Source organism: Xenopus laevis, chromosome 3L, assembly GCF_017654675.1.
Source record: "Xenopus laevis strain J_2021 chromosome 3L, Xenopus_laevis_v10.1, whole genome shotgun sequence".
NCBI lineage: Eukaryota > Metazoa > Chordata > Amphibia > Anura > Pipidae > Xenopus > Xenopus laevis.
In genome coordinates, this window is record NC_054375.1 from 113,699,125 (window position 1) to 113,722,981 (window position 23,857).

Genomic DNA, 23,857 nt, shown 5'->3' on the forward strand with positions numbered 1-23,857 from the left:
ACACCTGATCAATTGCTATCTGCCTATTGCTTTTGATTTGAAATTGTTCTTTATTTGGGCCTCATGTGGCCCCTATACCTACTGGGCCTCCCTGCAGCCACAGGGTCTGCTTCCTCTCTATTTATGCCCATGGACCAAGAGAACAGAATGCCCTGGGGAACTATAAATTACTCCAACTGAAATGAAGAATTAATCGATTAATCGTTTTTAATGGATTTAAAGGGGTTATTCACCTTTCAGATAACTTTTAGTATTATGTAGAGAGCGATATTCTGAGACAATTTGCAATTGGATTTCATGTTTTATTATTTAAGGTTTTTGAATTATTTCATTTTTTTCAATTTGCATTTTAAGCAATCTAGTAGCTATGGTTCAAATTATCCTAGTAACCGTGCATTGATATGAATAAGAGACTGGAATATGAATAGGAGAGGCCTGAAATGAAAGATGAGTAATAAAAATTAGCAATAACAATACAATTGTTGCCTTACAGAGCATTCACTTTTTAGAAGGGGGTCAGCGACGCCCGTTTGAAAGCTGGAAAGAGTCAGAAGAAAAAGGCAAATAATTGTAAAACTACAAAAAATAAATAATGAAAGCCAATTGAAAAGTTGTTTTGAAGTGGCCATTCTATAACATACTAAAAGTTACCTTGAAGGTGAACCACCCCTTTAAGTAATTAGATAGTTCGAGTAATTGCTAATGTTTTGTCTGTCTGTTTATATATTTTATTAACTTCTCATATTGACTTGTGAAGACAATGTACATAAACATATTTTGCTTTCAGCTGCAATTACAATTACAAATACTATTGAAACATTTAATTTATGAAGCTACTTAGAATGACATTTTCTTTCATTATAAATAAAAACTGTTTTAGGACATGTTCAGGCCTCGGTGCTGTTTTATAGCACAGCTTACCCTTTTTATAGAGAGTTTGTTTTATGCTGTCTTCCTGTTCATTCCTACTGGTGGAAGTGAATGAGTAAGTCATATGAGTATTGATTGGACACAAAGTAAAAGTAGAAGTACCCTGTATACACAGAATATTGAATGAGATGCGATTTGAAAAGAAATATGGCATTGCACTGACATACTTCCCTTTTTTATTGTAGAAAGTGGAACTGTACTGGGATTTTGTGTCAACAAAGACAAGGTAGTCAAATAGTGCCCTGCTGGCCTGCTCCTTCCCTGCCCAATATTTGGATTAACAAATATTCGTTGAAACATGACCGACCTTTGGGATTTCCACAGCACAGCTCAGTACTTTAAACATCACTAACCATCTGTTTTATCCCTAGCTATATAAATATGATGCAGTATAACAAGTACCCGTATAGCAATTTGAGGTATATTATGGACAAAAAGAGAAAACTATTGGCAATTATTACTGGCAGAATACCCCCCATTTCAAAAGGATAAAAGTAGACACTTTGGTCTGCAAAACTTCATTACTACATTGGCTGCCTATCTCCTGCTGTTTTGATCTCATTTCCCTAGAACTTTTATTATTGTGGGCTGGTATTTTGATCAGTCTGAGCCTGTCTCGAGCTATGCCAGTCTTCCACTGTGGACTTCTAAGTCTGTGCCCTCTCATCTTCAGTTCTGGTGCTGTCACACTGTCTTCACATGTAGGGAGGAGATGAGAGATAGGATGGATGCACTCAAGCACAATACTGACCAGCTCACCTGTCACCCATGTATTATACCTGACTGTTAAGCAGGGACTTTACAATTATTTTCCTAAAAGTGTACATTTGAAGTCAGTTTGAGTGAAGGAGTCGGGCCTTATAAAGCATAGAAAATGAACTCTTTTCTGAGTTTGGCCCTTTTTGGTGGGCAGCGGTGTAGTGAAATGAGCACTTCTATAGAAGATATTCCTTGAAAGAAGAAAACTTGCTGAGCCATAAGTTTCAAATCTTTGAATATTCAAAGCATTACATGGTCTTGTTAAGGGACAGCAGACTGCAAGAATTCAGAGTGGAATGATGGCACTCATTATATCAGCATCCTCACTGAAAGTGAACATTAGAGTATAATAAATTTCTACATGCTGGAGTGAAATGACAAAATTCTGCATGAGTTTTTTATACTGCATTTATTTCCCCAGCTAATAACGAAAGACATGTTTAATACGAATGGGGACAGGTAAGAACTGATCACAAGTACAAATACACACATGTGCTGAGAAGCAGAGTAAAAGAGCAGGTAAGAGGGACCTAGGACAGTTGAAGAATGAAAAGCAGAGAAAGGTAGAGATTAGAATGGGAAATGGGTAAAGGATGAATTAGGAGAACAGAGAGAGAAAAAGTTTGAGAAAAGAAAGCATTTGAGGGCTATATTCATGACTGTATTTGGGTCCTCACCCTGCCCTCTACCCTTGGCATATGAGTTCTATGCATATGGAAAACTCAGAATAGCCAGGTTCCAACACCTCCCAAAAATCTCTGCCCATGGATTAAGCCACAAGTATTCGGCAGCAGTCTGGGGGGTGTTGTTTGCTTTTTTATTTACTATATAAGCACCTGAGGGCTGCCCCCTAAAGCTGCTGCCCTAGGCATGTGCCATTGCGTGCTTAAATAATAAATATGGCCCTTGCTGTACAGGATAACATGATTGGGGTGCTACAAACCCTTTCTCGAACTAGCAATACCTCTCTGTGAGTACAAACACTGTCTTAAATATGATATGGCCATGCCCTAATTGCCTATTAATTTGGTATTTTTTATTGGACTAATACTTTTAATGTTATCACCATGAAAGTATCTCAAATTTTAGATTTTAGAGTTTCTTCAGTTTCTGTTAAGCTGGACATACATGATGAGATTCTTTTGGCAATGTCATCAGACAAGCAGATCTCTGCCTGATTTAGCTACCTAAATTGGGTTGATCCCATCGTGGGCCAAGGGGACAATGATTAAATCATACAGCGAGCTTACAGAGACATGTTTTATCCTCAGGCAACAGGGCTTTCAAACCTGTCTGATAGATATCTGGCCAATTTCTGGACAGATTTTGGTCGGCAGGAAGTCCTCTGGGCTCCATACATGTGCCGATGAGCTGCCAACTCAGTCTGGAGGATCTCCAGAAGTTTTTACCAGCCCATATTTGACTACCTTTGTAAAAGATCTCAAGTCACCAAATGAGTGGATCTTCCTCCAATATACCCACCTAAGGAGGGTGATATTGGTTTTTAATCCAATAGTTGGCCCTAGGGTCAAATGATCAGATTACAATGACGGGAATACAAGCCATCGGAACGAGGATCACATCAACAAGCAGATGCAGTCCCCGATCTGATGGGAAATCAAACCTGCCTGATCGATATCTGCCCAATCTTCAGCCAGATATTGATTGGGTGTGCCTGTTGGAGGTCCACATACACAGGCAGATAAACTGCCGAATCAGCCTAAAGGGCCTAAATTGGCAGATTGAATCTGCCTGTGTATGGCCACCTTTAGATACCACTTAAGGTGGCCATACACAGAGAGATCCGCTTGTTTGGCGATGTCGCCAAATGAGCGGCTCTCTCCCCGATATGCCCACCTTGAGGTTGGCAATATTGGGCTGATCCGATCGTGGGCCCTAGGGCCCAACGATTGGATCCTAACGAACAGTAATGGGCGGTTGTATCGCAGGACCGTATCAACGAATAGATGCGGCCGCGATCCAACGGGATTTTTCGTCCCATCCGATCGAGATCTGGCTGACTTTCAGACAGATATCGATTGGGGAAGCCCGTCGGAGGTCCCTATACATGGGCCAATAAGCTGCCGACTCGGTCTGTCGGCAGCTTTTATCGGCACGTGTATGGCCACCTTTGGAGGTTTGTGAGCAATGCTATAATCCGCAGCAAGAGGTGATTGCATGTAAAAGGTAATAGCACAAGCTGTAGAAAGGCCTCTTGTTCAACATGAATGAAATGAATATGTCTTGTGCTGAATATACTTTTGGCTATTATTTAATAAAGCAAAATCTGTTTTTTTATCATTTCTTGAGCTAAACAGGAAGATTGATAATGTCTGCAAGATAGAACTACTGTATGTATACACAGTACATATAATATATATGACCCATCCCTTGCAAAAGTATCACTGTTGTAGGACAGTCAGTCTGTAAGCTCCTTTCATTTACAAACACTGGACTAAGGACTGCCTAGGAGAACTGACCTCTGCCTGTGGATATGGTACATAGCCAACTACTCTGCATGTGTTATATGATCAATGATTGGATCAATGCAAAATGGCCCACCACAACTTGCAGGGGCATGTCTATAGTGTATATGCTGTGATTACTGGGGGGCCCAGATGCTATATGGGCCCAGGGCCAGAATAGGGGGTAGGCAGAAGAGGCATTTGCCTAGGGAACATGGGAACATGTATCACCTTTGCCTGTATACCCCAAGTTCAATTCAGGCTGGAGGCCAAAAATTGGCCAGCTATTCATCAGACAAGTAACTAGCGGGGAGCGGGCCTGGGTGCAGGACGTGCAGCCAAGAAAAGCATACCCCCCTCCATACACGATTTTCACCTGGCTTCAGTGGTGCGTGAGTTGCCGAGGGCCCTGAGGGGGTGCGGGCCCTGGTTCAAGTGCACCCCCTGCTCCCCCGGTAGTTCTGCCACTGGACAGGTTTAAAAATTGTCTTGTTGATGTAGCTCTTACCTGCATTCCCATCATTAGGCCCAGACTGGCAATTTGTGGGTTCTGGCAAATGCCTGGGGTCGGACTGGGCCGGGGGGACCGGGAAAAAACATGATGGCCCCTGCCGGTCAGACCTACGATTGGCACTGCCCCCTGACCTCCCGCCTCCCATGGCCCTTCTGGCGCCAGCGGCTGCTAGCAGGAGAAAAAGGTAGTCGTGGGGGCCGCAGGCAGCGTCGGACTATGCTGGTGGGACACCGGGGAAAAATCCAGCTGACACTCCTGACCTCCTCTCTGCTGGGGGGATAGGTACAGAGGGTACAGAGGTACAGAGGGAGCCCGTAACTGGGGCAGCGGGGGGGGGGATAGGTACAGAGGGAGACCGTAACTGGGGCAGCGGGGGGGATAGGTACAGAGGGAGCCCATAACTGGGGCAGCGGGGGGGGGGCTGCCACTGGGGGGATCTGTGGGGGGCCCTGCTACTGGGGGGGAGTGTCAGCCCCGGTGGGCCTTGACCTCCCCAGTCTGACCTTGGCCGGAAGTGAGTTGCGGCTGGGACAGCGAGGGGGACCTAAGGTGTTTACAGGGGTGCTTCGCCAATGAGGTGACTTGAGACTGTCGCCTCAGGTGGCAGCGCCCCACTAGGTACCAGGGGCGGCAAAAATGCCGCTCCTGGTACTTTAAGAGCCGAATTTCCAGTTTTCAAACCGGAAATTCGGCTCTTCTAGCGCTGAGAACGCAGTTAGCCTCTCTGCGCTAGTGTACTGGCCCTCTCTGCTGCCCTGGTGGACCCCCCCGGACCCCCTCAGGCACAAAAAGTTAAGCGTATGGGGGACGTGGGGGGGGCAACCGCAACTGCTGCTGCCTGGGGCGGCGGAGGGGCCAGGATCGCCCCTGGGTGTGTAACGTATCTTTGCAGCTGGGGGCGACCCTGCAAATGTCAGAGGGGCTGCTGTAAGTTGCCATTGCCTGTCACTCTTTATAGACCTGGTGGGGGATGTTTGGGCCTCTGTGTACTTGAAATGCCAGGGACTATTTGGACTCCCAGCCCAGAGCTGCTCATCACTGTTATACACCCAAACATGATTTGGCTGGGGACCCCAAGTTCTGCAAGCCGGATAGTGTAGTGAGTAGCAGCAATGTTAGGGGGCATTTCTCTCTGAAAAAGGGACCAGCAGCTGCCACAGGTATGGGAGTGAGATGGAGATATAAATATGTCCCACAGCTATATGAGTGCATAATAACTCTCCTAATAGACTCACGAAATGTCCAGCTCGCGCAGCAGCTTCCTCTACTTGTTCTGGCACAGTCCCAGCACTAACACGGGGCCGCGAGGGTTAATGGCCGGGTGGGAAGTGACTTTGCGCTTCTCTCACTCACAGGCTCAGCAACACGGAAAGCAGAAGGAAAGTACCGACTGAGAGGACTCGAGACACAAGGAGGGAGCGGGACATGAGCGCCAGAGCGTGAGACTCACTCGCAGTAACTACAGCTTTGCGCGCTCAGCGGTAAGTGATTCCTGTTGGCTTTTCTTAAAGATACCGCACTTATTCCCTGTGATACTCAACTTGCAAGTGGTATCGAGATGATGCCGCTTTAAGTTAGTGAGCACTTCTAGTATAATTGTGCCATTACCTGTGACAGGGCTGGATCATACCCCTTCACTGTCGCTGAGCTGACCCATTGTTGGCAAAAGGGGGTGATACGTCTACTCTTCTATCAGTCAATAATAAGGAAAATGTTTTAAACCCCATTAATTATTCGTGTCAGTTTAATTGCAAATAGAATAATTGGTATTACCATAATATATAAAGGTAAAAATAAGTATATGTTGCCCCTCAGCTGTCAGCAACCCCCCCCCCCCCGCCCTTGTCAGGGAGTGGTCAGTTTATTATATACCAGTAATGTAAGAATGTACTGAGCCCAAATGTCATTGTTATTACTGGGCATCTTGTGAGGTGTGAGAGAACAGCAGTAGAGCCAGGTGCATGACGGTATATAGGGCCACTTTGTATCCCCTCAGCAAAAACAGGGGCACTTCCTGCTCACCTAGAGTTGCCAGGAGAAAGGCTTGTTACGGTGTCCTGGGCAGACTTTACAATAAAATAAATGCTCTTAATCCATGTTTTAGCAAGAGGGATGCTGCAATGTATATGGTTTACACTGGTACAATATATAGTTCTGCTACAGGCACATACCTCCCAACTGTCCCTTTTTCGGAGGGACAGTCCCTCTTTTGACAGCTCAACCCGCAGTCCCTCATTTGTACTGGAAAGTCCCTATTTTCTCTGCACTGAACAGCCAGAAAAAGAAACAAAGTTTCTCACTTAATTGGTTTTTAGCAGAGAGCCCAATTGGCTTTTAACAGGTGCAAATAAGATACTTTGTAAAAATTTTGAGACACAAAAACACAGTTTAGATAAGGAGAAATATTTTCAAACTTTCATAACCTGCCAAATTTTGTAAAATGAACATGGTAATTAGGGGCGTGGCCAGAAATTTTCGCTGCGCTACATGTGAAAAAATTTTTTGTCCCTCTTTTTACTTCCAAAATGTCGGGAGGTATGCAGGCACGCTGAAAAGAATAATGTGTGATAAAAAACTGCAAGGGCAATACTGAGCTGCAAACACTTGACTTGGCCTGTCGTACAGATACTACTATAATTAATAATAATGATGATAACTGAGTGCTATGGCTGTCAGGGTTAACAGGCCAATATTTGGAATATAAAACCTTAGTAACTAGACTTGCAGATTCACTTGCTGATGGTACATTGTATAGAGTAGTACTGTGTATCTGGCTACATGTTAAGACATATGTGTTTTACATTTGTGTGAGCTCAGCAGGGGTGTTGCCTGCTGGTTACCTGTAGTACACACTAAAGTGAAACTGGTGCAGCAACTAACTAATTCTTTGGTCTGGTGAGGATTCATTGTTCAGAATTATGTCACCTCATGAAATGACTTTATATGTCTGTGCCATACCCCTACCAGGCATCCCTAAAATACCAAAAAGTAAGGTTATTTGATTGCTGATAGACAAAGAAATCAACCTGTTTTCTGTTATTGCTGGCCCTAAACAAGAAGATTAAACCAACTTAATTTCAGCACTTCCTGACCCACAGAACATCAGAGGAGCTGATAAAACTAATTACCTGTCCAGCGAGAAGCCCCTGATAATGAACTGCTTAAAAGCTGATGCTTAGAAAAGGAGGGTTGTTCAACGGTAAATAGGGAGCTCTAAACAAGCTGCCCTGTTTATTAGGGAAGGGGGGTTAACTGACAAATTGTGTAATATTTAGGGCTAGAGCACACTGTGCAGATGATCTGCTTTTCTCCTTCTGCATTTTGTACACAGGCAGAAAAATTTGGATCAGCTCCAGGGCCAGAATTTGGATTAGGCAAAAGAGACACCTGCTTAGTGTGTAACCTTGAGGGGTGCTCAGCAGGTAACTCTTCTGCCTACCCCTAGTCTGGGCTCTCTTCTTCCAATGATGCTTGTCACTGCACGCTCCAATCCATGACATTGACAAGCACGTGCACACACACAGGGGGGGGGGGTGAGGTGACTGGCTGGGGTTCCCAGGGCGCCTGGCCAGCTTGGCCTGCCTCTGATCTGCTCCCATCTGCTCCTTTGTGTAGCTCTACTAACAGGCACGTCTGTGTGCAGCTTCACTGAGCAGATTTTGGCCCAAAAACATGAAAGTACACATTCTGACAACTCTTCCCCTTTACTAAAACCAGATCGCTGCATTATCCAGCACCCCTGACCCATGACAGGGACCCTGCGCAGCTGTAAAGGCAGCACGTAAGGTAAGTCCTCTGTGTTGGGATTAATTAAGGTTCATAAGTAAAAGGGTCAAAATCATATGTAATCATTTCCTTTTATTCGTCTAACAGCACTAGGTGATCAAGCCGATTGATTGCTTTTAGTTACTGTCCCTCTGGAGGCTCGGAGCCAATGTGGCCCTCCAACTGCCCCAGTCTTCCCAAGGCCTTTGTACACTATTTTATGACATTGTTAATTTGAATGCAGTCTGTTTGGCATGTAACATAATTGGCTTTTTGCAAAGTAAAAATAGACAGCATAAAAATGGCTTCTTTACTGTAATGGAAGTTCAGTTATAGAACATCTTGCCAATACCAGTTGGGTTTCACATATACAGGGTAATTTTTGATGTAAAGCATTAGAGTACTTCCTTAGTGAGTGCAAGTGATTTTGTCACATAGGGATGTAAGGTTTTAGGTGCTTTGGGGTCAGGCTTGAGACCAAATGTTGGACTGCTCTGTTGACTTTCCATGATAGACTAATTGCTCACCAAACACTGAATCACCATGTCTGACCTTAGCTGGAAAATATACTAAAATCAAACGTGCTAGGCTATTTGCCAGATTAGAACACGAAATGAGTAACCAGTTATGAGTAAGCTTGCAAGCAGTCAGGGACAACAAATGTGCTAAAAATTCAACAGTGAAGTCCCAAGGTCCCTGTGCCCTTTCTAAGCTCACCAATTGAAGTGCTGCAAATATAGTATCCAACAGTTCCAGAGGGCTTATTGAAAGTTGCTTTATTTTTTTTATTAATAGAGCTGTTTGTCTTTTCTGGACATTTTTATGTACTGTGGAGTTAATACAGTACATGACTGCAACGCACAATCACTTGCTAGCTTTGCACGTGCATTATCTGTCAGTTTGTAACATTTCCAGCTATAAATAATTGGCACCCCCAAGTGTAAACAAATTATTCAAATAAGTGTCCAGTGTTGATTGTAGTATAATAGCAGTGTTGACTTACCAATAATGATGGGGGTCCATGTGCACAAGCCCCAGACCTTCAGCTTTCGGGAGGCAATAAATGCGATTAGATATTCATAGTAGGACTGGCACAAACCAGACTTCACTCCAATGCTTGGTGCAATTACAAGTACATTTTATTTAACAAAGAAACATCTCAAATGATGTAGCCTTACACGTTTTGTGCCTTGTGGGTACTTAATCATAGGCTGAACATCTTCTGAACCCACAAAGATATTTAAATGAATATGAACCAATTCAAATACAAGGTTAGGACAACCAATCAAAGTAGTTTATATAGATAAAATTACACTAGCCAATGTTAATTTAGAGATACAGGTTCTTAAAGATCTTTTAAAAAAGTTAATACACTTGAGAAATATTTTTTGTATAAATAGATCATAGTCAAGATAATAAGTGTATAGGTGACAACTTCAGTGTTGTAAACAGTTATAATTACACAACGCAAGAAACAATATAGTCAAGATTCATTGCCAATGGTTGTCTAGTACCCAGATAGAAAATCCATTTAGCTTCCTGTTTTAGGAATTTATCTACAGTACTTCCTTCTGTGTAAAATGACTTTCCTTCACCTTTAAGGGAGTTGCAGGACAACAAATTTCTGCTACACTGTGTCAAGAGTCAGAACCAAAGAACAGGAAGTAATAAAGAAAAACTGTTTTTAGCTACAATCACATTTACAGATAACTGTAACCTGATATACAATTTGTAATTCATGTGCATTGGAAAGTTGCCGAGAACTACATTTTATGTCTTGAAACAGTTTAAAGTGGGATCTACTTTTTAAAACCTGTTCATAGAATTATCGCATTTTGTTTCTTGACTAGTTTCCTGAAAGACTTGAGGGTAGGGACACACTGGACGATTTGTCGCCAACGTTTTAAAAAAGTAAATCGCGGCGACAAGACGATCGTCTTTTTTGAACAGACGATTCACAGCGACTATTGGCACAGAGCGATTTGTATCCCATTACTCTGTGCGGTACGTGCTCCACCCAAACCGGAAACGGTTTGTGCTCCCCGCTGTAACCTGGCGTCTTTACGTGCTTGCGTTCTTGCGTCATTGCGTTCGCATTGTAATTTGAATACAATTGCTGCTACTTATCTGTATGTGTGTGCGTGTCTAGGAGATTTCAGTGCTTTTCTAAGTACATGCTATTTCTGATAAATCGCTCGGAAAAGGGTCTCAGTGCGTTTTGGAGCTACAGGCGATTCACAAACGCGCTGTGGGCACAGGAGCTGGCGTCTTTCATTTGGTTTTGTTCAGAGACAAAACGAGCGATATGTCGCCGCGATTTGCTTTTTAAAAACGTTGGCGACAAATCGTCCAGTGTGTCCTTACCCTTAAGGGAGTTGCAGGACAACAAATTTCTGCTACACTGTGTCAAGAGTCAGAACCAAAGAACAGGAAGTAATAAAGAAAAACTGTTTTTAGCCACAATCACATTTACAGATAACTGTAACCTGATATACAATTTGTAATTCATGTGCGTTGGAAAGTTGCCTAGAACTACATTTTATGTCTTGAAACAGTTTAAAGTGGGATCTACTTTTTAAAACCTGTTCATAGAATTATCGCATTTTGTTTCTTGACTAGTTTCCTGAAAGACTTTGAGGTTTATTATGTGGCCTTGATTTAGCTAAGATCTGAGTTTGGTTACATAGGAGATTTTGTGCCTTCTATTAAACTATTACTCAGGGGCCCTTGATTTTGTAAGGATGATCTGGGAATTGCAGTTTAGAAGTGATGTGAAGGGTCTGATGTTACTTAGTGAACACCCATAGTTGCTAACAGTTAACAAATGACACACTTATGAGTCACAGACTACTCATAATGTATTACGGCTGAATCCTGTGTTGCCAAGCTGAACATTATTTCTTTCACTTGTTCTTGTTGCAATGCTTTAACCGTACAGGCTCAGGAGTCTTACTGTAATGCTGCTTTACATACATGCAAGTATTGCATAAAAGAAAATACATTTTCATTGCTGCTTTACTTGCAGCTTTATCACTCCGAATAACAAGAGAGCATCTCAAGCCACTGTATTACTGCAGGGATATTTATTTGTTCCCCTATAGGTGGGGTAGTGCAGAGTGGAATCTGTATTTGACTCCAAGACACTCAATCATTTATATCACTTATCCTAGAGATTCAAAGAACTATGAGCAAATGCCTGACTATTTGTAACTATGCTATGTGCTGATGATGGGGTTGACCAATTGCTGGGCATCTACTGAACAGGAAGTGGTAAATGCAGTGGATATTGGTTAAACCAACACACTTTAAAACATATATTTTTAAATAAACTATATCAATGGCAAAGTGTCTGTCTTACAAGTGAATAAGAGAATTACCATGTTATTCCATTACCATGCCGATTCTGAAGGTACCCTTGGATTACCTAGAGTTAGTCCGACAAAGGTGTACTTAGAGAACCACAAGCTATGGTGCAAAGTTAATACCACAATATCAACCAATTTCCTAATCTGAACTTGCTGTCCCAATGTCCCAAACTTGTGTATATTTATATACAGTAGAACCCCCATTTTACATCCCCTGATTTTAAGTTTTCCCTCATTTTACATTGTTGTTTTGTGGTCCCACCTATATAGTATGCATAATACATTTCCCTGATTTTACATTGTCCTGGATTTTACACCATTTTTTTCTGGTCCCTGAAAATTTTTAAATTTGGGGTTCTACTGTATGTAAGCAAAACAGCATGAATACTCCTTTTTATCTGGGTTTAAAACATATTAAGGGAGTTTGCTGATCAGATCCCAGCTGCAGATTGCCGTCACCCTTAATTCAGCTCATTAGTCTAATGCAAGGTTTTATGACCAGCGTACAGAGACCCAGGTAAATTGTTCTGCATGATCAGCACATTTGGAGTAAGGAGACCTTCACCTCATTGTATGCAAGACAGCAGGAATCCTGGGTTCAAGCTACATTAATAAAGTAGGTGGGTGGTTGGTGTAGTCAGATCTTTTTATTGCTTTTCCATTGCAAGCACTTTATTAAGTGAACTGTACTAGTGTACTTAGTGGTACGAACCAGTCTGATATGTGCTGCTTTTCATTTTCTATCCAGCAATTATATAGCAGCAACAAGTTATGTAGTGATTTACAATATTAATGTCACAGAAACTCTACTAACAAGGATTACTATGTGAACAGTAAGGTGAAAGAGCTCTGCTCCAAGGAGCTTACAGTCTAAAGGAATGGGGAACAATTGAAATAATATGACTATAAGAAAGAATTAGTGTTTTGCCGTGTTTAATTCTATCAACCTATTATGTGGGGGGGGGGCTCTGGATGGAAGGGGAGACCCTGCTAGGATGTGACAGAGAGTGACAAATTGACAGAAGTCCAAGAGAGGGAATGAAAAGGAAGTAGAGCCAGAATAAGCAACTTTAAAGGATAACTCAACCCAAGAATTAGAAAATAAGCAAGATAGTTCCCCCCTGCTTCCCCTCGCAGAGTTCAATAGGTCTGAAAATGTCTGTAAAATGTTTCCTACCTAACAATGCAAAGTAAGCGAAGCAGAGCTTGTGGGGGAAGCAGGGAGGGGGACTATCTTGCTTACTAGGTAGGGGCTTTTTTAAATTCTTGGGTTGAGTTCTCCTTTAAGATGAATTAGAAAGATAATGTAAATAGAGTACAACATCTATAGATCAGATGTGTAAAATGTTGGGGAGAATTACGCAGGAAGTTTGTTGGTGAGATGCTGAACCAGACAGTGGTAACTTCCAGTAAATTGCTTAAAACTATTTGCTAGTTAGTTGCTTTTGGTAACTGCACTGGTGCAATTTAACAGCTGTATTAGAAAATTGCCCCACATCTTTTAATACTGGACATAACCTGTCAATTCAATTGTAAAAATTAAAACTGTAATTCCTTCCTATAATGGGAACCTGTGGTTGGGTGTATTGCAACACTATTGCTTTCTTAGAATAGCATTTCTTGCAAATAGTAGCATTTTAGGTTTTGTAATTGCATTATCTGTGTTGAAGTACTGTAAATCCCAGAAAATTACCCAATTTTGAGTACATGTATTTTGTTCCTAAAAGTGCTGATTGTTTGGGCTAATGTCCTGGTACAGATCTGCTTTAGAGGTTCACAGTTTTGTGCACAAGTTGCTGTTTTGTAGTTGCATCTTCATTTGATTTATTTAAAGTAACCTTCGATTTTAATATTTTTTCAGTGTCAGCAGCAACTGCTCGTCCAATTCAGGCGCGCCAGCGTTAGTTGTGGGCTAGGCTTGGTGGCTCAGTGCAGGACTGCCCGCGGCCTGGTTGTGGGCCGCGGCCCGGTGGTTTGGGACCCCTGCTTTAAAGGACAAGTTTACCCCAAAATAAAAATGTGTTTAACAAAAGAAAACATAATTGTAAACACTTTCCAATGTACAACTCCACAAAAACATAACGTAAGCTTTTTGAAAAGTAAAAATAATTTCAAGCAACTTTGTAATATACATCAATTAAAAAATATGCAGACTTCTCATGATTTTTAATGGTTTCTGACAGTTCCCTAAGCCTAGCCCCCTTCTCTCCTGCTGATCTGTCTGACTACTTTTTTTGAGCTGACTGACTACTGTTACTTTGTATCAACAGCCATCTGTCCTCAGCCTGCAGCCTCCAAACCCCACAATTCTCTGATTTCAATAAGGAAAGGAAAATCACAGTGCAATGCATTATGGGTTATGTAGTTCCTGCATGCTGTCTGTAAGCTGTGGAGGAGTTGTTACAATTTTTAACATCAGTGTTTTAGTCCCTCCTTCCTTGCCAGGATTCCAGATGATGCAGAAAGAGAAAAACTGTTAAACAGCTGGATTTCAGCATAGCAAATGGCATGTATTCATACTTTTTGAAGAAACAGGTAACTGTGATGGGTATATTAGGGGTTTCTGTGTTATGTGGGTCTCTTTATCAAATTTTGGTTTGGAAGCCAGAGTTCCCCTTAAAAAAAATGTCAATGTTTAGCAACATTTGCTTAACTCCTGGTTGTTAATGTTATAATATTACAAAAGTTCCCCAGGAAAGACAGTTCTGTTAATAACTGGCTTGTCTTACATTGTTACAATAGTCCCACCAGGGCAGAGACAGAGGGACAGACAAAACACTGCTTTCAATAACAATACATACATAAATAACTTGAAAAACTATTTTTTCTAATGAATATATAGTGCAAAGTTGCTTAGAATTATTTATTTTTATATTTTCTTTTATTTGGCCAAAAACTATTTTTTGGGTTGGCATTTGCTTAAACCCTTCATTAGCTTCTGAAACTGACAACAGTTTCAAATATTTTAACTTGACTGCAATAGGTATTACATAATGGACCTAAACAAACCATTATGATGAAATGACATTGTCATTGATGATTAGTGATTTCTTTTTAATTACAGTATGGGGGTGTTGCAATGTAATATTGTATAAATTGTATTTAATTACTAGTGTCTTGTTGCCTAAATTATTTAAAGCTGTTTTGCACGCTGATCTTGGGCCTATATCCTGGTTCTGGGAAATTGGTTCAGATATATTTTGAGAAAACAGGATCTAGTTTTGTTTAAGCTCCCCTTGAGCTGTTGTGGGGTCAGATAGTTGTGACACCCTAATGTCTCCTCATAACTTTCTACTACAGTTATCATTTAATTTTATATATTTAATAGAAACATGGAATCTTATGCAATGGGGTAGAAATGTTGGCAAGTACTGTAGGTTTATATTTAAGAGTTTCATAGCCAATTCCCACATGGGGCAATGTATATTTTTGTTTTAATATCTCTTAAAAGGGAAGCTAAAGTCCACAAAAAGTACTCAAATCATTAAAAGGGAAGGTAAAGTCCACAAACAGTACTATAATCATACAATAATCAGACATGAACCTCTACAATTTAGAATTTAACCTTGGTTTAAGTAGTTATAAATGTCTGAAATAAATTATTCTCTCTGCCTTCTACCTGGCTGCCATATTTGTACAAGAGTCTGGTCTCTTGCAAGTTTCATTGATGACGATTTGCTAATGCAGACTGGGAGACCACAATTAGGGGGAGGGATGTGCATGCATGGGAAAGTACTTGCCAAATTTGGTGGCTGCATATTAGCTGCACAAAAGAATACTGGTTGGTGATAGAATAAAATAGTATTCTATCATCAACATGTAATTAAATATAGGGCCCATCTCTATAACTGAAAATGATATGTGAGGCACCTAAAATGTTTCCCATCACTGGCAGAATGCCCAGCCTTCTTAGAGACAGAAAACTAGTTTGAGTCTGAAACACAGGCAGCAGGCTTCTTTTGGATTTAACAGTAGTTCATTGTTTTCATTTTTTAAAGATCAGTATACATAAAGCCAGTAGGAACACGTCGGATCACCTTTTGTGCCCTTGTTAATGCCTGAAATTGTGCTCACTATATTTAGAATTGTCTGCTTTCCTGGATTACCCTCCTGTTCAGTAACTGGAACTAAAATTTTTTTGTTAATCTTTGTGAATAAATGTCTTTTTAAGCATACAGGCTTAAAGGGGTTGTTCACCTTTAAATTAACTTTTAGTATGTTATAGAATGGCCTATTCTAAGCAACTTTTCAATTGTTCTTCATTATTTATTTTTTTATACGTTTTTAATTATTTGCTTTCTCATTCTGACTCTTTCCTGCTTTCAAATAGGGGTCATTGACCCCATCTAAAAACAAATGCTCTGTAAAACTACGCATTTATTGCTATTGCTACTTTTTATTACTCATCTTTCTATTCAGGCCTCTCCTATTCCTATTCAAATTCCAATCTCTTATTTATATTAATGCATGGTTGCTAGGACAATTTGAACCCTAGAACCAGGTTGCTGAAATTGCAAACTGGAGAGCTCGTGAATAAAAAGCTAAATAACTAGAAAACCACAAATAATAAAAAATGAAAATCAAATGCAAATATCACTCTCCACATCATCTAAAAGTTAACTCAAAGGTGAACAACCCCTTTAAGGCAAGAACCAGTAAACAGTGGCCTGTCTCCTGACTTGCAGTATGCCCACTCACAGATGCCCAAACAAGCCATAGTTCAGCAACTCACTCTTAGCTGGCAAAAGTGGGTGCCATTGAGTCATGTCAGACGTGTCAGAAGACCCTGTCAATGACAATGCACATTCTCTATAAAGCATTGTTTATCTAATAATTGAGTGCTTTTTAAATCACTGTATCAATTCATTTTCATTATATAGAAGGAATAATGATTAAGGGCAATAGCTGTACAAATATGGTCACCCATAGAAGACATCAGACTTAAATATGCTTAGAGCTAAAAATGTGAAATGTGTGTTTGTACATACCAAGAATTTGTGAGTAGTATTTGCAGTCCTTATAAGTGGGGTGTCCCTCACACGATTGTGTTTTAAACTGCTAGAGAAGTGGTTGTATAACCGCAGGGTCCTGTAACAGTGCTGGTGGAGGGAGCGGTATCAGTTCTGAGTTAGGTTGGTACAGAATGAATATTGGCTCCCCAAGATATTCCTAGAAACCCAGATTGAAGGGCAGGTAGGATGAGATTTGTGGTGAACACTTTGCTGCCCTAGATATTCTAGGAACATCAGTGCTATTATATATTGAAAAAAATATTTTTGTAAAGATTTCCGAGTCCAAAATGGACTTTTATTATTATTATTATTATTAATTTATATAGTGCCTACACATTTACACAATACTTTACAGAGATTATACATCTTTCACTGCTCCAGTGGAATTTACAGGCTAAGGTCCCTATCACTTTCATAAACACTATGGACGGTTATATCAGGAGCCAATGAACCTGCTTGTATATTTTTGGAGTCTAGGAGGAAACGCACATAGACATGGGGTGGATATGCAAACTCTTTGCAAGTTGGAATCAAACTGAGCAACATTAGAAGGATATTATGTTGGTGGGTTAAGGAGAATGGAGCTCCGTATGGAATAACTGAATAATGAGATGGACAGCCAATCTGACATGTAGAACACAACATCCAAGTCTCGGGATTTTGGGAGTGATTTCCTATTCTGCAAAAATCCAGTTTCAGGATGAGAGCCATTTACACATGTGAAAGTGATTTACCCAGTAACAAGCTTTGGAACGGAGCAGATGCTTTGATGAATGTTTCAATGAGATCTGCACACAAAAACAAATAGTTTGCCTAATGCATTATAGTTTGTACTCATAAGCATATATTAAAAACAGTTATTGTTCACATACAGTTATTTTGCTAGGAAATGAAAAGGCGTACGGGATTCCAGGGAGCCCACTCTACACCCAGGCTATTGCATTCATTATGGAGTTTTCACAGGAATGACACACATAAACGATAGCACATTTCCTCTGGAACACTAACGCTTTGTGCAATGATTGCAATTAATTCAGGAAGTGAGTATGCAGAGTAGATCGTTCACTCTATTGCCAAATGTCAGTCCTTTAAGGGATGTATGAAAGTGAGCAATCCTCCGGTATAAAGCTGATATTGTTATATCTATTATTTCAAGGACAAGGGGCCCTACCAGAGACACGGAAAGTCACACAAAGTGACAAAGACTTAAAACTGTACTATTAAAATGTATATTTTTAGTCTGACCTTCCATTATTTCAAGAGATCGATCACAGCTTTACATAACTGTTTAATTGTATCCTTCATAATGTCTGACTCGGCTTCTGTGAAGCTCAGTGGAATGATTTTTCAGCAAAGCCATTTTTTTTCGTTGGGACCAAGTCTGCGCTATGTCCTAGTACTGGTGATACAGGTGTTGCCCTTATCTCGTGCCACATTAATCTCCATTGCCATTATTTGACTCTTATCACAATTTCAGCAATGTAAGCATTTTATAAATGAACCTTTTTGTAATAAATTCAATTACACAGATTACCTTGTCTCATAACAGTACAAGTAGAGTGATTGTTATGCTGTGACAAAAATAGTCTGTATCCTTTCAGCCTGCTGTTTCTAATATTAAGCCTTTGGTAAGAAAAACTCTTGCTTAATTCTTGTTAATTATATAGTATTTTCCAACCTGGTAATTGACTACTGTGGGCTTATTCTGACTAGAGGCATTTCAATTTGACTTTTATTACTCCTGATATGTATTCTCAGTAGTTTTCATCTGCACTAAGGCACGTTAATAAAACTTCTTTACAATTTGTATTGCATAACTAAATATTTATATATTTGCTTAAATAAAATGGCAAGTCAGAGAATCCTTGCGAAGTGCAAACATGACTTTAGAAAAGGAAATAAATTCACTTTACAGTTTACTTGCCCTTCCTGGCATACATATCATATATGTACATGGAGTAGCCTTCTCACAGGGGTACATGATGACCTTTTTCAAAGTCCTTTGAAGCTAAACTCATCATCTTATCGATGCAAGTGACACATTGCAGGCAAAGTTATAGAACTTTCACTGGCATCTCCTTGATTGGCGGAGAGCTCCTCCAGTAAATAGATAATTCCAGTGATATATTGACAACTGATAATATATTTATCATTTCTTACTGTTTTACCTGATCCCATTTATTCCTCGATTCTCCTTCTTAGCTTCAGGCTGCTGCCCCTGGGCCCCCCCACACACACACACCTGGGACCCTGCCGCAGTCACAAAGCCTCCTCTGCTGCCCTAACCCCCGCCCCCGCATCCCCCCCTCGTACGTTTTTTTCTTCCTGCGGCCACACTGGGGGCCAGTAGGGAGGTTGGAATCAGTGGCGGCATGCAGGAAGCAAGTCTTTTTTTTCCAGTGCCCCACCAGCCTACTCTGACCCTGATCCTTCTCCTATATCCTTTAGTTCATGAGTCCCCAGCCTTTTTTTACCTGTGAGCCACATTCAAAAAAGAGAGAGTTGGGGAGCAACACAAGCATGAAAACGTCCCTTGGGTGCCAAATAAGGGCTGTGATTGGCTATTTGGTAGCCCCTCTCTGGACTGGCAGCCTACAAGAGGCTCTACTTGGCACTATACTTAGTTTTTATGCAATTAAAACTTGCTTCCAAGCCTAGAATTAAAAAATAAGCACCTGCTTTGAGGACCCTGAGAGCAACATCCAAGGGGTTGGAGAGCAACATGTTGCTCACGATCTACTGGTTGGGGATCCCTGTATTTAGTTAGTGTGAGGTTGCCTTGTTTGTCTTGTCTACATAACCGTGAAAACAGGACAGCAGAGGGAGTAGAAAAGAAATCATTGCAATTTGCAAACTAGAAATGTGCACGAAGCAACAGCCCTCAACAATAATCTATAACTACTCAGCTGCCCTACAGCTCTGGGTAAAGTTTGGGAATCAATTCCTACTGTTTTGATCACAATAAGTTGTGGTTATGAAAGATTTCCTAAAAAATTTGGGGTAAAGAATAACCACCCATAATAATTTGCTGACATACTCTCAAGTGGGGACTTGTTCAAAATCATGCTAATCACATGACCTCTGTGATGTTCTTTTGATGAAGAAACGTGACAATTCACGTGACTGGCAGACTCCTTACATTGAAAGGATCACTAAACATACAATTTACTGCAAGAGTATAGGAAATATGTAAATATCACTGTGCTATATAACACAAATATATGCAGTGGTTTATTAATGGGCCACACAGCAAATTATTTTTCAGCCCCCAAAATATCTAGAGGTTGATCTGTTTTACCAATGTTTATTGAAATTGTTTATGAATTAGTGCCTCATGGGGCCCCTACACCTTCTGCTTCCTCTGTAGTTATGCCCCTGATTAAATGCTAACCAACCCTCTAACAATACACACACAGAAACCACACTACAATATTAGGATTTTCCAGCAGTAGAATATCTTCTTCTGTTATATCAATTAATTGCAGGACAAATATTTTCTACAATTATAGTACAGGAGTACTATATATTAAATACTCTCTATAGTGTAGGTATTTTAATCATGTCTAATTAACTGGCTTGCAATAATGTTTCAGGAGTCAGTGCAGACAATTTAGACAGTCATGTACTGTGTTTAATAGCAATTATATACAAATCATTTTAAACCACTGACTATATTGCAAAGATCGTTAAAATTACATTTTCTTTCACTATGTAAAAACTGGTATTTTATATATTATATATTATTATAATTGCCAGTCAACTTCTATCCAATATGCTCGGGACCTGGGGTTTTCCAGGTAACGGATCTTTCCATAATTTGGATATTCATACCTTAAGTCTACTAGAAAATCAGGTTAAAAATAAATAAACCCAATAGGCTGGTTTTGCCTCCAATGAGAATTAATTATATTTTAGTTTGGATCAAGTAAAAGGTACTGTTTGTAATTACAGATAAAAAGGAAATACATTTGTAAAATGTAGCCCTATTCTGATCATTTAAAGGCTTGTGTGGATCTCATCTCCCAATACAGGGCTATGACAGCTTAAGCACTGATGCTGTGCTGCTTCACGTCCCGTCAGTTATCAGACAGGCTCATAATACGCTCAATAAGTTACATCAGGGACAATACATAATATTAGTTGGGGGTTCTGCTGGAGCTATTGTGTTCTCCCAGAAGTTAGAACAATAGTAGTGGAGTAACAGAATTCTGTTAGAAGATATTGAATGGAGAAGCTTCCTGCAAAGACAACTAACCCTGGCCCTACAGCAATTCATGTTCAGTGCCAGCAAATTTGGGAGAAAATAAACGTTAAAGTTTCAAAATTAAATTGCATAAGTGCTTACCCTTATGTGTCCTATTTTTATTTTATTGCAGACAATTATAGCCCAAAGCCTCACCTGACATCCTTCAATCTAACCATGGGGTTTGCAGAAGAGTTACAGTGCCCCAATAGCCATGCTGCTTTGTTGCGTTTACAAGACGTTGAACTGAGAGTGATGGAGACCATGAAAAAAAGTTTTATACAGCGTGCAAAGAGCGACAAAGAGTATTCAAACATGCTTCACCAGGTTTCTGTGCAGGTTGAAAAGCTGGATCACTCACCGACCCCTGGATTATCCGAATACTCAAGCCAGCTCAATGAGGTAAATATTGTCACTTTACATGATCTGAGTATAATAGTTTTCAGTGTTCCCAGACTTGAGGAAAAAAAGGGTGAAGCAAGTCTCACATAAACGAAAGCAATAGGGATGAAGTCTTAGCATAAACACTTCACCAGCATGCCACTTCAGATCTAGTTGGTGGGCATGCTCCCACCAGCCCAATAAATAGTGACTGTCTATAGCATCTTACAGCAGCCAATCTGGCATTTGCCAGAATCTATAGATTGTTGGGCCTGATAGGCATCAATGTTCATTAGACAAGGTTCAGCTAATATAAGCAGTAGTAGTGCTAGGTGTATGGTTCAGCTAATATGTGCAGTAGTAGTGCTTGGTGCATTGTATCTAGTAGTCTATTTAAGGTTTTGTTCTCTTTGTGGAAAGTGCAGGTCTCCCTTTTTGGGAGACTGTATGTTGATTTTGATTATTTTATTCAGTGGATGTGCCATTTACTTATTTCCTTCCTTCAGCGCGTTCCTTTCATAACAGGGGTCTGAGGAAAGTTATACTATTTGGGGCCTATTTACTGTAAATAGCTGTTATACAATAATGGACTAAAGTGGAATTGTTGCATATATATATTTTTAGTCACCTATTTATAAAAGTACTATTTTGACAATGCAGTAGAAAATTTGCAGAGTTAAAATTTCTTACAAAGCTCCTTTTTTGGGAACTCTGCTGTATTTTATTCAACAAGAGGAAGTTAACAAATATATTTATATATTTTGCATAATCATGTCTCTATCCGAGAGCCCTACTTCCCCAGTGTAACTACGTACATATCCTATGGCCTATCCTTCATACAGTCATGTTGACTGTTAGTAAGTATGAAAGTATCAATTAGACAACGTCAGTTTTGGTTATTTACAGTTCAAAGTTAATGATTTGACTGCGGCTCCATTTCTCAGTGCTTCTATATTCAGTGCTGTCATGGGAACTTGTGATTAGACTAAAGCTGAACATAGATGCAAAGATCTGATCATTTGAATCCTCGAACGATCTGACTTACCCATTTCCCGACCTGCCACTAAATATTCCGATCAAATAAAGCAGTAAGAAGAGATCAGCCGATGTTTGACAAAGCTGGTGACAGTCTCCCACTGAAAATCGTCCGATCGCCAATACATACAGAGAAATTATGGGCAGCCGACAGAAATCTTTTAACCTGCCCGATTGACTGAACAACGATCTCCGTATGAATCGAGGATTCATACGATCAAATCTTTTGCTTTAGGGCACAGGGGGCAGATATAGTAATTTTTGCTGCAGTAGGACAAATACCCCATTGTCTTCCATTGCCCTTAGAAAAAAACCTGTTTGATTTTGATCCCCTTTAAGGAAATTTTAATGGTCTTACCCATTAACATTCCTCCGTTTAGCTTACCAATTAACATTCACTTAGCTTTAATTTTCAGTTTATTGGGCTTGCTTGTTGCTTATGCATAGGTGAACTATACAGAGGAAAGGAAAACGTAACCATCAGATAATTTATACCCAAATACGTGACATAAAAATCTTTTCTTTTTTTCTCCTTTTTTTGGAGAGTGAAACCTCAAACGTTTTTAAGGGTTCTTCATCTTCCAACACTTTTTCTAAGTTAAGTTGTCTTAAGATAGTTTACCAGAAATAAAGACTTTTTTCATTTGTTTTCATATTTTTTTATCCAACTAATTGGCCTGCTAGTGGAGTGGCTGGACATTATTTGGTTGGCCACGCACAGTTGGCCAGTTGTTATTGTTCTGTTTGTTTTGGTCGATGGATATACATATGTAGTGGGTTGGAAAGCTGCATTTATATTTGAATATAGTGTAAAGTGGCACAATCTTAAGAGGAAATTATCACCAGGAAATAAGTGTTTCTCAAAACAGTGTTGCATTACAAGCACTTGCTTATAGGCATTCTGGTTCATTATGATACACAAACGACCTTAAAGGAGAAGGAAAGGTTAAAACTAAGTAAGCCTTATCAGAAAGGTCCATCTAAATATACCAGTAAACCCCCAAAGTAGTGCTGCTCTGAGTCCCCTGTCAAAAAAAACACTGCATTTCTTTCCTTCTATTGTGTACACATGGGCTTCTGTATCAGACTTCCTGCCTTCAGCTTAAACCTCATTGCCCTGGGCAAGAGCATGCTCAGTTTGCTCCTCTCCCCCCACCCCTCCCTTCTATACTGTAATCTGAGCCCAGAGCAGGGAGAGACTCAGGCAGGAAGTGATGTCACACCACATTAATACTGCAGCTCCTATCCTATTCTAGAGCTTTTTACTCAGATAGGGTAAAACATTCTACAGAATAAATATAGCATTCTAGCTTGCACTATTGCAGCTAATCTATTGGCAATAAAATGCCTCCGTAGCTTTCCTTCTCCTTTAAATGTAATAACAATAG

General features: G+C 40.3%; 1 protein-coding gene across 1 annotated transcript in view; it reads left to right on the plus strand.

The window, feature by feature from the left end:
• Positions 1 to 5,589: 5,589 nt before the first annotated feature.
• The window catches only part of fes.L (FES proto-oncogene, tyrosine kinase L homeolog), a 73,571-nt gene continuing 55,303 nt past the window's right edge, over positions 5,590 to 23,857 (plus strand). Inside the window, exons 1-2 of the mRNA XM_018253172.2 lie at positions 5,590 to 6,149; positions 21,187 to 21,455. Coding sequence (XP_018108661.1) covers positions 21,231 to 21,455 — 225 coding nt within the window. The 5' untranslated portion in view covers positions 5,590 to 6,149; positions 21,187 to 21,230. The remainder of the gene's footprint in view (positions 6,150 to 21,186; positions 21,456 to 23,857) is intronic.